This window comes from Syzygium oleosum, unplaced genomic scaffold (genome assembly GCF_021117445.2).
Source record: "Syzygium oleosum isolate NSW1041296 unplaced genomic scaffold, Sole_v2.1 Sole_v2.17, whole genome shotgun sequence".
NCBI lineage: Eukaryota > Viridiplantae > Streptophyta > Magnoliopsida > Myrtales > Myrtaceae > Syzygium > Syzygium oleosum.
In genome coordinates, this window is record NW_026607501.1 from 7,876,456 (window position 1) to 7,892,094 (window position 15,639).

Here is a 15,639-nt window from a genome sequence, read left to right on the forward strand (position 1 = left end):
GCCGAGCCACCTCACTCAAGACGGGTCTGCTTGCTTCCGCCACGGCATCCTCGGTCCGACTGTGTCGTCGGGTTCCGACTTTCTAGCGTTCGAACGACAGAACACTAGTTGATCTACAGAAAATGCTTTGTTGGCCAAAAACAATAGAATTGGCTTGGCCGTCGTTAAGATTGTGAATGACTTTCACTGAAATCCATAAGCTAGAATTTTATGAAGAACCCCGTTTTCACAGCAGTTCGTTTAATCGAAATTTGTTCTAATGCACATGTATTGTGTGTGTGTATATATATGACCTTGGACCTCGGGTTTTCTTCATTCGACTTTCAGAAAAAGTCCAAACCATAGTACCCGGATATAACAATCACTGTTCTGCACATAAAGGAGAAGTCACAAATCTTCTCCCTGCTTCTCCGGTCTCTACGTAGCTGCAAAACATTACCTTCTCGCTATATCCCGCCCTTCTTCGTAGGAAACAGCTCGGATTTTCATGGCTCCTCCAAGCCTGACCAAGATCGCCGTGGAGGCAACGGGCCTTGCTGATTCCGAAACAAAACTGTGGATTGCGCTTGAAGGCTCGAACTTCGTCGTGAACAGCCACCCGATCCCCCGCAATGTCGTGGTCACCAGGGCCGAGAAGGCAGCAGCCGCCGCAGCAGCGTGCTTCGTGGGGTTCGATGCCGAGGTGAGGAGCCGCCACGTGGCTCCGTTGGGGAGGCTGAGGGGCATAAGTTTCATGAGCGTCTTCAGGTTCAAGGTGTGGTGGACCACCCACTGGGTCGGGACGAACGGGGGAGACGTGGAGCACGAGATGCAGATGATGGTGCTGGACAGGAACGACGCCGGTAGTCCCTACGTTTTGCTACTTCCGCTCATCGATGGCCCTTTCCGGGCCTCTCTCCGACCTGGGGTTGACGACTACGTGGATGTTTGCGTGGAAAGTGGCTCCTCCAAGGTGACAATTTATACCATTTTCTTTAGGCTTTTCATGCACCCATCACCAAAAAGAATGTATATACGTTCATTAGACTCGGCATTTGACAACTCTAGCTAGAGATTATTCCTTAACTGTTCAAGTTATGAAGCCTGATACTTTCTGTGTCCTTGCAGGTGTGTAGTTCAAGCTTTAGGAGGTGCTTGTACATGCATGTTGGGGATGACCCTTATGTTCTAATCAAGGAAGCAATGAGAGAACTAAGGACCCACCTGGGGACCTTCAAGCTCCTTGAAGAGAAAACCCCACCGGGCATTGTGGACAAGTTTGGTTGGTGCACTTGGGATGGGTTCTATCTCAAGGTCCACCCAAGTGGCGTGCGTGAAGGGGTCAAGTCCCTCGTGGAGGGCGGGTGCCCGCCGGGCCTGGTCCTCATAGACGATGGCTGGCAATCGATATGTCCTGATGATGACCCGATCACAGATCGAGAAGACATGAATAGGACGGCTGCCGGCGAGCAAATGCCGTGTAGGCTTATAAGGTTTGAGGAAAATTACAAGTTCAGAGACTACCAGAGCCCTAAGGCGTCGCATGAGAAGGGCATGGGTGCTTTTGTTAGGGACCTTAAGGAGGAGTTTGAGACTGTAGAGCATGTGTATGTGTGGCAAGTGTTGTGCGGGTGTTGGGGCGGGGTCCGACCAGATACCCCGGGTATGCCTGAATCACAGGTCTTGACTCCGGTGTTGTCGCTGGGCTTGGAGATGACGATGGAGGATTTGGCTGTCAATTGAATAACGGGATTGGATTGGTGCCGCCTGAGATGGTGCACGAGATGTACGATGGACTCCATTCGCACCTTCGATTGGCGGGGATAGATGGAGTCAAGATTGATGTGATTCATGTATGTTAAAAAGTATAAATTTGTTTTTACTTTTATGATTGATTAGTTTATTGCATTCTGTTGAGCAAAATCCCTAATGAGTTTTGATGAATGACAAAACAATCTATTACTAACCAGAATTACACTTAAGTTATTTGATGCAGGTAAATACTGAGTCATCAAAGGACTTTGTCATCAGACTCAAAATTACTCGTCATACTCAATGAGTGTTATTTATGGCAAGTTTATGCAGGATAATCAAATTGATATTTTAAGATATCCTAATTAGTAATCACAAGATCGTTCCTCAAATACGAGGAACTACACTTATGGAAACCTTGATTTGATTGTATGGACGATCAAATTACTCGGAGATAATGGTTATTCTTCTAACGGCTATGCATCCTATTTTGGGAAGAATCTCCAACGGGTTGATTTGGAGATCAATCCTCTGAAGACTGTCCAACGCATAGATTGGAAGTAGATGAGTATAAAAGGAGTGCAAACGTCGTACAAGAAAAAGAAGAAGAACCAGAATCGAGAATTTCAAAGTCTGAATAGAGCTTCGATCTTACACACTTGTGATTACTGTTTTCCACGTTATAGAAAGAAAATTACTTGAGTGAAGAGTATACGTGATAGTGTGGTCTATCATCTGAGAAACACTACTCTTGTAATCTTCTGGTGATTTAATAGTGAAACACAGCCAACAGGCTGCCAGCGTGGAGAGTGGACGTAGGCTTGATAAAGCCGAACCACTATAAAGATCTGTGTGCAGTATTCTCTATCCCTAAATTTTTATTTATTGTTACTGACATTATACTGCATACATATCTGTCAAACAAGTTCATCAGAACATCGTCTTAGTCATCAGACGCAATCATCTGACGACAATTTATAAGTTTGTCATAAGCATCCATCTGATATTAATCATACGAGTTGTTGACCTCGACTATATTCATTCTGCACGTTTAAATCATATAATTTGGTAAAATCACCTATTCACCCCCTCTAGGTGATAACACTAGCCCTAACAATTGGTATTAGAGCCTAGTGCTCATTTTTCTTTGAAATGTTATTTTACTTCTGAGTTAACGATTCTTGATGGCTAGTAATGCTGAGTCAGGTCATAACAACAGACCACCCTATTTCAATGGAACTGAGTACAGTGTCTGGAAAAACAAGATGAAGACATTCATCTTGGGAATAGATCAAGACATATGGGACATTGTTGAACATGGAATCATCCCAAACGAAACAAAATCCCTAGAAACTTCAAAAGGGCAAAATGAGACACCTTCTTATGATGGAGTTAGAGAGCAAATCAGACCTCAAACTTTACCTCTCTCGGCCAAGGAAATTTCCAGAAGAATCCATCTGGATGCAAAGATCAGAACGGCCATATATAAGGTCTGACAAGTGTTGAATACAAATGAATTGCAAATCTCAAAATTGCGAAAGAAATTTGGGATCGTCTCAAGCTTGTCCATGAAGGAACAGAAAGAGTCAAGGAGACAAATCTCAACATCCTCCTTGGGCAGTACGAGTCCTTCACTCAGAAACCAAAAGAAACAATCTCTGAGATGCAGAGCAGATTCACTGAAATAGTAAATGGGCTCGAATTCCAAAACAATCCCATCTCAGAACTTGTGAAGGTGAACAAGTTGCTGAGAGCTCTTTCAAAAGAATAGAACAACATTAAAGTTTCTATTCGAGAAACTCAGGGGATTAGACCACTCACGGTGGACGAACTTATCAGAACTCTTCAATCCTATGAAACTAAAAAGTTCTTAGAAATTGAAGAACCCAAAGGTAAAAAGTCCATTGCTTTAAAAACTAATATTGATTCTGATGACACAGATATAGATTAAAATGAAGATGAAGATGAAGAGTTGGCTCTAATGGTCAAGAAATTGAGAAAGATGGCAAAGAAGGTGAAGATGAATAAGTCAAAGAAGCAATTCAAGAATTTTGAGCCATCAAAAGCCAAGAAACTAAACTTTCAGAAGAAATCCAGTGCCGAAAACGAAGAAAACAAAGATGTGATATGTTTCCACTGCAAAAAGAATGGACACATAAAGCCCAAATGTCCCTTTCTCAAGAAGAACAAAGGAAAATATGAACGATATAAGAAGGCTTTCAAAGCTGAAACATCGAGTGATTCAGAGGATGAAGAAAGCGAACAAGAGTTTGCCAATATTTGTTTGATGGCAAAATCAGACTCTAAATCAAGTTCTGATGAAGAAGATGAGGTAAGTAATTCAAATATTCCTGAAGCAGTTGCAAATTATATTGATGAATTAATCTCTGTTAATAAAACTGTCTTAAAAAAGATTTCTATATTGAAGAAGGAAATTGTGTCTCTAAGAAGTACGACTCAAAACTTGGAAATTGATGAATCAATTGAATGTTTAAAAAAGGAAAACAATCTTTTAAAACGGCAAGATATTTCGCAAAAGGATAAGATTGATTTCTTGCAAAAAGAATTTAATCTTATCAAGAAGAATAAAGATTTTCTTGAAAAGGAAAATGATTCATTGAAAAAGGAATTTTCTGATATGAAAAATATTTCTAAGGAAAGTTTTGATCACATCTCTAATGAAAAAGAACTTTTGAAAAATGACATTTCTAATATAACTAAGAAATTCTCAATAGGTTCTAAAAATCTTCATCATATTTTATCAATTCAAATTCCTTATTATAATAAATCAGGTCTAGGTTTTGATAAAAATACTGAATTGAAAAATTCTTTTCCGAATGTCAAAGAAAGACTAAAGAAAAGACCTTCTAAATTTAATTACAGAAATCACTTTTAAAAGCAGTTTGTAAAATTCAATGGTCAAACTTCACAAAAATGTATAAATTGCGGTGATTCAAATCACTTTAAGAGTGACTGTCCAAAGGTTTGGAGACCTATTCAGAGAGATATTCTGAGAATAACTGATCCTAACCAAAATGGACCCAAGAAAATATGGGTACCAAATAAAAAGTGACTTACTTATCTTTTGCAGGTAGCAAAGAAAAGAAAGAACAAATGGTACATTGACAGTGGTTGCTCAAGACACATGACCAGAGATCCTCTAAAATTCATTAAGTTAGAAAGAATTAAAGGAGGAAGTGTATCCTTTGGAGGCAACAACAAAGGAAAAATAATTGGCAAAGGAACTGTCAGAATCGACAATCTCATCATCAATGAAGTATCACTTGTTAAAGGTTTGAATTTCAATTTAATTAGCATTAGTCAATTATGTGATATTGGTTACAGAATTACTTTCCAAGAAAACAAATGCTCTGGGATAAGTAAAGACAACGATCAATCATTTACAGGTCGAAGACATGGAAACATCTACCTACTAGACACAAAGTCTGATGACTTGCAATGTCTCGTTTCCATAAAAGAAGAATCTGATCAGTGGCACATGAAGCTCGGACACGTCAGTGTCAAGTTAATTTCTAAAATAGCTTTCAAGAAACTTGTCAAAGGATTGCCAGAACGAAATTTTAAAAGAACATAATTATGTTCAGCTTGCTCTAAAGGTAAGCAAGTAAGAAGTTCATTTAAATCAATAAATTATGTAAGCACTAACCGAGCTTTGCAATTACTTCATATGGACATTTTCGGACCTACTCAAACTCTAAGTCTTGGAGGTAAGAAATACTGTTTAGTTATTATAGACGATTATTTAAGATATACTTGGGTATTCTGTTTGACTCATAAAAATGAAACATTTGAATATTTCTCAAAATTTGTCAAAAAGGTACAAAATGAAAAGGGTTACACTATTTCGAGCATTAAATCTGATCATGGAAGAGAATTTGAAAATCAAAATTTTTCTTATTTCTGTAATGAAAATGGTATTCAACATATTTTTTCTTCACCTTATACTCCTGAACTCATGGGCTTGGAAGAAATTACTGGATATCCGGCTGCAATTTCGGATACATTTTCGTTGGCGTATAGGCAATGGCTCATCTGTATCTTTTTGGTTTGATAATTGGCACCCAATGGGCCCTCTCTCTGACCTTTTCTCTAATAGAGAAATCTACTCCTTTGGCATCCCAAGAAACGCATCTGTCCATGATTTCCTATCCTCTACATGGGATGATTCCTCTTTTATGGAAATTTTCAATTCGTGGACAGACCCGCTCCCCACGATTGTCGATATTCCTGATATATTCGTTTGGCAAGGCCATTCTTCTGGGACATTCTTCACAGCAACAGCTTGGGAGTTGATCAGAATCAAGCGTCCAAAAGTGTTTTGGAGCTCCCTTGTTTGGGACCGTAGCATTGCACCAAGGTATGCCTTTTTGCTATGGCTCATCTCGAAAAATAGACTCCCAACTCAGGTTGTTTTACTCAACTACAACGAGAATCCCGGAAGGACTATGTGCATTCTGTAAATGTAGACCGGATTCAATAGACCATTTGTTCTTTGGGTGCCAATGCACGGGTTCCCTCGCTTTGTTTTGGGCAAGCACTTGCAATCTCTCCTGGCGGAATAAACCATGGATAGATAATCTAAGATGAGCTAGTAAATACATTAATGGTGACAATTTCCATCATCGGATAGCTCGGTTCTCTCTTGGCGCCTTATGTCATATTATTTGGTCCGAACGGAATCATATCCTTTTTCGGAACCATCCCTTGTTTCTACAGGCTATGCGCAATCATCTTGTAAAGGTTGTTCGGGATAGAGGGTTATCCATGAAACCTGTTCAAGACACTCGCCGCAACGGGAAGATCCAAACTAATTGGGGCATTTCATCGTCCATTTTCGCGTAACTTGTTTTTGCGTTCATTCATTGTAACTTCTATAGTTAGTTGGCTGATGTTTAAGCCTTCTTGTTCTGCTTTCATACCTTGTTTAGCCGTAACACTTTTGCACCTATTGGGACACATTTAGGTGTCGCTATATGTGCGGGGTTTTTGTGTTCGGTTACCATCCTTGTAAGCATGGCTTTGAAAAGTTTATACAATACTTAACTTACCAAAAAAAAAAAAAACAAAATGGAGTAGTTGAAAGAAAGAATAAAACTTTGCAAGAAATGGCTAGAACTCTTCTATTTGAAAACAAAACTCCAGCACATTTTTGGGCTGAAGCTGTTTCAACAGCTTGCTATATTTCAAATAGAATTTGATGAAAAGTCAGATGAAGGAATATTTCTTGGATACTCAACAAACAAGCAAGGCCTTCAGAGTATATAATAAAAATACTCAAACAGTGAAAGAATCGTTAAATGTCAAGTTTGAAGACACAATTCAGACTCAACAAGATGATTCTGACACTGAAAACCCAGCATCTGAGGAACCGGACATAGCATCTGATGAATTAACGGTAAGTGAAAATGATCAGAATCAAAGATATGATGAAGCTCAGGAATCAACAAACCAAAAAGGCAATGAAGAATTATCAAATCTCAATGATGAAAACGATGAAAGACTCAATAGAAACTGGAAGTAAAAATCCAGTCATCCCAAGGACCTTATCATTGGAAATTTAGATGATGGAATCAAAACCAGAGCAAAAGCAAAAGAAGTCATAAATACAATGGCTCTCATCTCTGAAGTTGAGCCAAAGAATGTTGAAGATGCATTGAAAGATGAAAGCTGGATTGAAGCTATGCAAGAGGAACTTTTACAATTCCAGATCAATCAAGTATGGGAACTTATTCCTAGACCCAAAAATCATTTAGTTATTGAAACAAAATGGGTATTTCGTAATAAACTGGATGATCAAGGAAAAGTCGTCAGAAACAAAGCAAGACTTGTGGCCAAAGGATATTCATAAGAGGAAGGAATAGATTATGATGAAACCTATGCTCCAGTGGCCAGGTTAAAAGCAATAAGAATTTTACTAGCTTATGCTTATTTCTGTGATTTTAAACTGTTTCAGATGGACGTAAAAAGTGCATTTTTTAATGGCTACATCAAAGAGGAAGTATATCTTGAACAACCTCTAGGTTTTGAAGATCCTCACAAGCCTGATCAGGTATATACTCTCAAGAAAGCATTATATGGTCTCAAACAAGCACCACGTGCTTGGTACGAAAGACTGAGCAGCTTTCTGGAACAAAATGGTTTCACAAAAGGTAATGTAGACACTACCCTATTCATCAAAAGAAAAGGTAAAGATATTTTAATTGTTCAAATCTATGTAGACGATATCATTTTTGGTTCTACAGATGAAAGATTGTGTAAAAATTTCTCTAAAATGATGCAAAGTGAATTTGAAATGAGCATGATGGGAGAATTAACTTTCTTCCTTGGATTACAGATTAAACAAACTAAAAATGGCACATTTCTTTGTCAAGAAAAGTATGCCAGGGAAATTACGAAAAAGTTTGGTTTGATAAATTGCAAAAAGACTGATACTCAAATGTCATATTCCATTAAATTAGACAAGGATGAAAAAGGAAAATCAGTAGATAAAAAATTATATAGAAGCATGATTGATTCTCTCTTATATTTAACTGCTTCACGACCAGATATTCTATTCAGTGTTTGTTTGTGTGCAAGATTTCAATCAGAACCAAAAGACTCTCATCTTACTGCAGTCAAAAGAATTATCAAATATGTTAGCACCAATCCTACACTTGGGTTGTGGTATCCTAAAGGATCAAACTTTACTCTTATTGGATATTCTGATGCTGATTATGCTGGTTGCAAAATAGACAGGAAAAGCACCTCAGGAACGTGTCAATTATTAGGACACATGCTTGTTTCATGGTATTCAAAGAAGCAACAAACAGTAGCTCTTTCAACAGTAGAAGCAGAATATGTCTCACTTGGTAGTTTTTGTGCTCAAATTCTTTGGATGAAACAACAATTGAGAGATTTCAACATCAAAGACTCAACTGTGGAGATCAAGTGTGATAATACCAGCGCCATCAATCTGACCAAAAATCCTATTCTGCACTCCAGAGCTAAGCATATTGATATTAGGCATCATTTTATCCGTGATCATATTTTAAAAGGAGATATAATTGTTCAATTTATAGACACTAAATAGCAATTAGCTCACATTTTTACAAAACCTTTAGAGAAGAAAAGCTTTGAGCTTGTTAGAGATAAATTAAACATCATTAACCCACTTTATTGAGATATGCAGAATAAACTTTCATTGCATCTGATGACTTATTTGATCAAGCATATATTTGAAGTGTCTGATTTTGGCGCGCAACTCATCTTATAAAAGGTATGTATATCTCATATATTTTAAATATCGTGATTGTTTGAAATTAGTTGCTTTGATTGATACCGTTTGAGAATTATAATCCCAAAATTTTCGGAATATAATTTCCGAAATTTCCCATAACTGTCAATTGACAGTTTCCAAAAAGGGTTTTATAAAAACCGATATATTGTACTTCTCAGTTTAAAACCTTTTTCATCTTCTCTCTCACTCTCACACTCTTTCCGAACACACATTATACTTTCTGAAACCCTAAAGATCTCTAAACACACGATTTACCCTAAAAGATCTCATCTGTCACTTCGGAAACTCAAAAATCTCTTCAATGACACCGAAATCTACCACTGAATCAAAGAAAGGAATCAAGGGTTCCAGACAACCGAACAGAATCGCGGGAATGTTCACCAGAGTAGATAAAGGTGGAGAAGCAGAGAAAATCGATATATCTGACTTGGGCTCTGAGCAGGAATCATCTGCAGGTAATAAATCTCCATGTATCCCTGTTCAAGAACGTGATAGTTTTGTTATGGCAAGACGACTAGTAAAAACCCTTAGAGTACTTCGAGAAAATCGGAGTGACCAGAGTACGGTAAATGCTGTATGTAAAACTTTAGGTTTTCTATCTGAACGTGAAGTTATGGAAGAATATGAGAAGGGTATAAGGCTTGGAAGATTGCCTATTGCTGAAAAGGGGATAGTTCTTAGAGAATCCTCTAATGTTCAGGAAACCCCTATGACCATAAAGAAAGGAGTTTCTCGAAAAGGAAAAGAGAAAGTAGGAGAACTTTCGAATGTTGAAAGAGAAGAATTCGTCGGTGAAGAGGAACGGCAGAAAAGCAAAAACATTGATAGTAGGAAGGAGGATAATGATGAAAAACTATTTGCTGAGTTTTTACCCATTTTTGGAATTCCTGCTAATGACAAGAAAAGTGATAGCTTGTTTAGAAACAAAACTCATCAAGTTGCTTACAACTCTCTTCTAGCAAGAAGAATAATGAATAACAGAGTTGTAGACTTCAGCTTCTTTGAAAATTTCAATATCAAAATTCAGTGTCTGATTGAAAATCTTAATTTTCAAAGAATGTGCTCTCTCCCTCACAAAGTCTACCCAAAGCTTATGGCTTACTTTTATTCAAATCTGTCTTTCATTTCTCCTTCTGAAATTGAGTTCTCTGTTTTTCAACAAGATTACAAGTTGTCAGCCTTTGATCTCGCTGCCATTCTAGGAGTAAAACATACAGAATTCTCTCTTATTCCTATCACTTCAAATTTGGCATATCGATGATTGTCTGGTGACTCTTCTTTCATCAGAGGCTCCACATCTCATGTATCTCACTCTCTTTTTCCTCTAAATTAAATTGTCCTGTACAAAATCATCATCAATTTTCTCAGACCCAAAGGTTCTTCCAAAACTGATGTCTCTCGCTATGAGGCCAAGTTGATTTGGGCAATTCAAACCTCCTTTCCTATTTCTCTGTCACATATGATTCTCCTTCAAATGTATAGAACTGTTAAGAAGAGTAAATGTCAACTCCCTTATGGAGCTTTGATCACCGCCATCTTTGAGTATTTGAAAATCTCCATACCAGCAAAACTCAAAGGTAAACCTCTTCAAATTATGACAGTTGGAGAACTAATGATGACTAAGATGGGATACAGATTTGATGGTGAAAATTGGAAGGATAAGAAGGGTAAGATCATTCTTGCAGAAGTGATGAATGCACAAAACAAGGGCTCTATTAACATTTTTCATGATTCTGATGAGGAGGAATCAATTGAACCCTTAGTAAGAAAGAGAAAAGTGCAGCCGACAGCCTCCAGAACTGACAAACCAGCCAAAAGAACTCAAGCCGTGGTCAGTGATTCTAATGAGATGCAGATATCCAATGACAAATCTGCTGAACAGTCTCAAGCTGATGAACGAAGCCTTGAGGAGTCAAGGCTTATGCAATGGCTAACCATTCAAAATGCCAAGTACAAAGCCCGTGCAGACAGACATGCTGTCACTCAGCTTGAAATTTAGAGACTGTGAGAAGAGGACGAATATTTGATGAATTCACTTAGTGACATTATCAACAAAGTAGTCATGGAAAATCAGCAAGAGAAAATGGCCACTGCTGAGAAAGAGACTGATAAAGAACCCTCTAGAAGACAGGGGGAGTTTGAACATGAAGAAGAAATGCATAAGGAATTTGAGCAAGAAAATGCTCAGAATGATGAGGAAAATAACATTAATCTAGAAGAAATGCAGGCGGAGTTTGAAGACGACTATGCTCCAGATGTTGCGGACAATGACCACAATCAGAATGCACAAGAAGCAGCTCCTTCAGCAGCAACTTCTGCAGACTTTCCTCTTGAAGGCAATAACTGTGAAAACAGTCCATCTAAAGCTCAACCAAGAGGCAAAGGGAAGGAAGCAGCATCTGTTGACATTCAGCACACTCATACTCCTTCTGGATACAACATCTCCCCATCCATGTCAGACCATGCAGCCATTACAGATCTAAGATGGAGATAAGCTGCAGTTTAGAATGAAGTTCGAGAACTCCGCAATGAACTCAAAGAAGGAATTCAGGAGATCAAGGACTTGATGGCAGCCAAATTCAACAATTTGAAGGCTCAAGTTAGAACTGACGTACAAATTGCAGAAATTAACACTACAGGCTGGATTCATCAACTCTCATAACATATTGAGCAACGATTAAACTAAATTTCTAGTTTCCATCTTGTCCAAATGCATTTCCTATCTGCACCATTTGGAACTTCTTCATTTGAACCCGCATGACCCTTAGTCCCTTTAGAAAATCCGCAAAATTGATTACATATCTTTCTTCCTTATCATTCCTAAATTATTTTTGTTATGTGTTTGACTTGGTGTGAACTCTGAATATTGACTTATGATTCTACATTGGCTGTCTGATTTTTGTTTATGATGTGAACTTTGTCTATCAACTTTGAATACTGATCTCTTATTGCATTTTTATTGATGTTTATCCTTTTTGCTGATGTCAAAAAGGGGGAGAAGTATTATAAAGGATGGATGTGATGTGAATGCAAGTTATGTGAATATGAAGTATGGGAGCGGCAGAATATGAATATGAACTACTATATTTCAGAGTATATGTTTCGAAAGTTATATCATCTAAATAGACTATATTTTGTGTTTACATCACATATAGATAGTTTTGTCATCATCAAAAAAGGGGAGAATGTTGAGCAAAATCCCTAATGAGTTTTGAGGAATGACAAAACAATCTATTACTGACCAGAATTACACTTAAGTTATTTGATGCAGGTAAATACTAAATCATCAAAGGACTTTGTCATTAGACTCAAAATTACTCGTCATACTCAATGAGTGTTATTTATGGCAAGTTTATGCAGGATAATTAAATTGATATTTTAAGATATCCTAATTAGTAATCACAAGATCGTTCCTCAAATACGAAGAACTATACTTATGGAAACTTTGATTTGATTATATGGGCGATCAAATCACTCGGAGATGATGGTTATTCTTCTAACGGTTATACATCCTATTTTGGGAAGAATCTCCAACGGGTTGATTTGGAGATCAATCCTCTGAAGACTGTCCAACGCATAGATTGGAGGTAGAGAAGTATAAAAGGAGTGCAAACGTTGTACAAGAAAAAGAAGAAGAACCAGAATCGAGAATTTCAAAGTCTGAATAGAGCTTCGATCTTACACACTTGTAATTACTGTTTTTCACGTTGTAGAAAGAAAATTACTTGAGTAAAGAGTGTACGTGATAGTGTGGTCTATCATCTGAGAAACACTATTATTGTAATCTTCTGGTGATTTAATAGTGAAACACAGCCAACAGGCTGTCAGCGTAGAGAGTGGACGTAGGCTTGATAAAGCCGAACCACTATAAAGATCTGTGTACAGTATTCTCTATCCCTAAACTTTTATTTATTGTTACTGACATTATACTGCATACATATCTGTCAAACAAATTCATCAGAACATCGTCTTAGTTATTAGACGCAATCATCTGACGACAATTTATAAGTTTGTCATAAGCATCTATCTGATATTAATCATACGAGTTGTTGACCTCGACTATATTCATTCCGCACGTTTAAATCATACAATTTGGTAAAATCACCTATTCACCCCCTCTAGGTGATAGCCCTAACACATTCAAATTGGTTTTTCCCTTCGTTCTGGGTTATGAATATGACATGTTTAGAACTTCGAAGGTACTATTCCTTACTACGTCATGTTTGTTTCAGTTCTACGACATTTTTGAGACTCGAAAAGGACAGTGCCAAACGTTTATACGGGAAAGATTGAAGTATATGAATTGAATATTGATAGAGGACATTACTTAGGCGAGTATTCTCCATTATAATTGTAGCTGTTTTGAGCATCAACTTGCATTGTGAATGTGAAGAATCCTAGTCTAGGATTTCATCATGTGACCGATTCGTCATGGACATATCTGAGCAGTAAACAAGAGGATTATCCGTGTGTGCAGTTACTTGAGATGTTAGCTGAGGACTTTGGTGGTCGGGTGGAGCTCGGGAAAGCTTATTACAAAGCGCTGACCGCTTCCGTGAGGAAGAATTTCAAGGGGAAGGGCGTCATTGCGAGCATGGAGCATTGCAATGACTTCATGTTCTTGGGGACAGAGACCATCTCTCTTGGACATGTCGGTACGTCGCTCACATTGAACTCAACCAGATTCTGAATATCCTCGTGCTGGAAAATTTTGGAGTGGTTTTGATTCAAAGTTTGTGATATTTGCTCTGTTCTGCGATTAATTTCAGGAAGTTGTTCGTTTATTACGGGCGACGATTTCTGGTGCACCGACCCATCCGGCGATCTGATGGCATCCTTTTGGCTCCAAGGGTGCCATATGGTGCATTGTCCCTACAATAGCCTGTGGATAGGGAACTTCATGCGCCCTGACTGGGACATGTTCCAATCCACTCACCCTTGTGCCGATTTCCACGCCGCTTCTCGGGCCATCTCTGGAGGACCTGTGTATGTGAGTGATCAGGTGGGACAGCACAACTTCAAATTGCTGAGAAGCCTGGTTTTGCCTGATGGGTCCATCTTGAGATGCCAGTACCATGCGCTTCCAACCCGAGACCGCCTCTTCGATGACCCGGTGCATGATGGGAAGACCATGCTCAAGGTTTGGAATGTTAACAAAGTAAGTTAGTTGTGTAGCCGATCCCCGAATCTTATCCTGTTTTACCAGCTGAGATAACGATGAATCATGTGAAGTGTTTCAACCAAACTGAATGAAATTCTCTTCTGCTGTGAATAGTATCCAGGTGTTGTAGGACTCTTCAACTGTCAAGGAGGGGGATGGTGCGGCCGAGCACGGACCAATAAGTCTCATTCCTAGTTCTCAAGGAAGATAACTTGCACCGCGAGTCCCAAGGATGTAGAATGGAAGAATGCAAATCCGCCAATGTCTGTCAAAGACGCGGATGTCTTCACCTTGTTCTTGTTCCAGCAAAAGAGGCTTGGGCTCCTAGAGCCCTCGAGGAAGCTAGATTTTACTCTCCAGCCATTCGACTATGAGCTCCACACGGTGTCTACGGTGACCGTCCTCCCAACAAAACCAGTCCAGTTTGCACCCATTGGGCTGGTGGACATGCTCAACACTGGCGGGGCTGTTCAGTCATTGGAGTTTCACAAAGAAGAGAGCATGGTGAGAGTTGGGGTGAGAGGGTGCGGAGAGATGAGGGTGTTTCCATCAGAGAGGCCAAAGGCTTGCAAGATGGATGGTGTGGATGCAAAGTTTGGCTATGGACCAGACATGATGGTCTCCATTCAAGTCCCATGGCCTGGTTCGTCCAAATTGACTGTGATTGAGTACTCATTTTGACTCCCCAGTGATTTTCTAGTCCCCCTAACTTTTCTTTACCTAATCGGTTTATTTAGTCAATGAAGGTGAAGAAATTCTGGGCCCCTTGTGTGCAGAAGTAAGCTGTATGAAAAACTTGGTGAAATGTGAACCTATATTTCATATAACCTTTCAACTGGTCATAATCTAGCTTAGCTTCTTGCAGTACAAGCTGCGTGCGATTGTGGTTTTATTTTCTTCTTTCAAGTATAAGCATGCTTTTCTCCAGCATGTCATTGAGGCGAATATAGAGAGATTCTAAGTCAAAACTCATTAACATATCTAACAAGACCCCCATTCATTCAAAAACATTAGTTAAATATTATCGACGGATCTACCCCATATGCAGAATTCCACTAATGTCTTTTCGCTTTTCATTCTCACACGCGCGCCCCAAGCGAACACAAGCATTGGTGTGGATGTTTCTAGCCGTGTTCTTGTTCCAACAAAAGAGGCTGGACTCCTAATGCCCTTAGGGAAGCTAGAACATCACGCTCCAGCCATTTGATTGGTGGACAAGTTCAACATAGGTGGACCTATCTGTCATTTGGAGTTTGACAAAGGAAGAGAGTTTGGAGAGAGTTGGAATGAGAGGGACTGTGGAGAGATGATGGGGTTTTGCATCAGAGAGAGGCCGAAAAAAGGCCTGCAAGATTGATTTGTGTACTGTTTAAATGACTCGTTTGGCTATTGGATTAGCAGACACAATGGCCTCCCCTCCATTCAAGCCTGGTTCTTCCATGATTGAGTA

At 39.0% G+C, this 15,639-nt stretch overlaps 2 protein-coding genes across 2 annotated transcripts; both read left to right on the forward strand.

The window, feature by feature from the left end:
• Positions 1–19: 19 nt before the first annotated feature.
• On the forward strand, positions 20–1,722 carry LOC115678965 (galactinol--sucrose galactosyltransferase-like). Its single transcript, XM_056319067.1, has 2 exons — positions 20–952; positions 1,108–1,722. The coding sequence occupies exons 1-2, from the start codon at positions 488–490 to the stop codon at positions 1,720–1,722; spliced, it is 1,080 nt and encodes a 359-aa protein (XP_056175042.1). The 5' UTR covers positions 20–487.
• Positions 1,217–15,016, forward strand: LOC130134588 (galactinol--sucrose galactosyltransferase-like). Its single transcript, XM_056319356.1, has 4 exons — positions 1,217–1,832; positions 13,261–13,683; positions 13,798–14,186; positions 14,304–15,016. Exons 2-4 carry the CDS (start codon positions 13,515–13,517, stop codon positions 14,382–14,384), a joined length of 639 nt encoding a protein of 212 aa, XP_056175331.1. The 5' UTR covers positions 1,217–1,832; positions 13,261–13,514; the 3' UTR covers positions 14,385–15,016.
• The last annotated feature ends 623 nt before the right edge of the window (positions 15,017–15,639 follow it).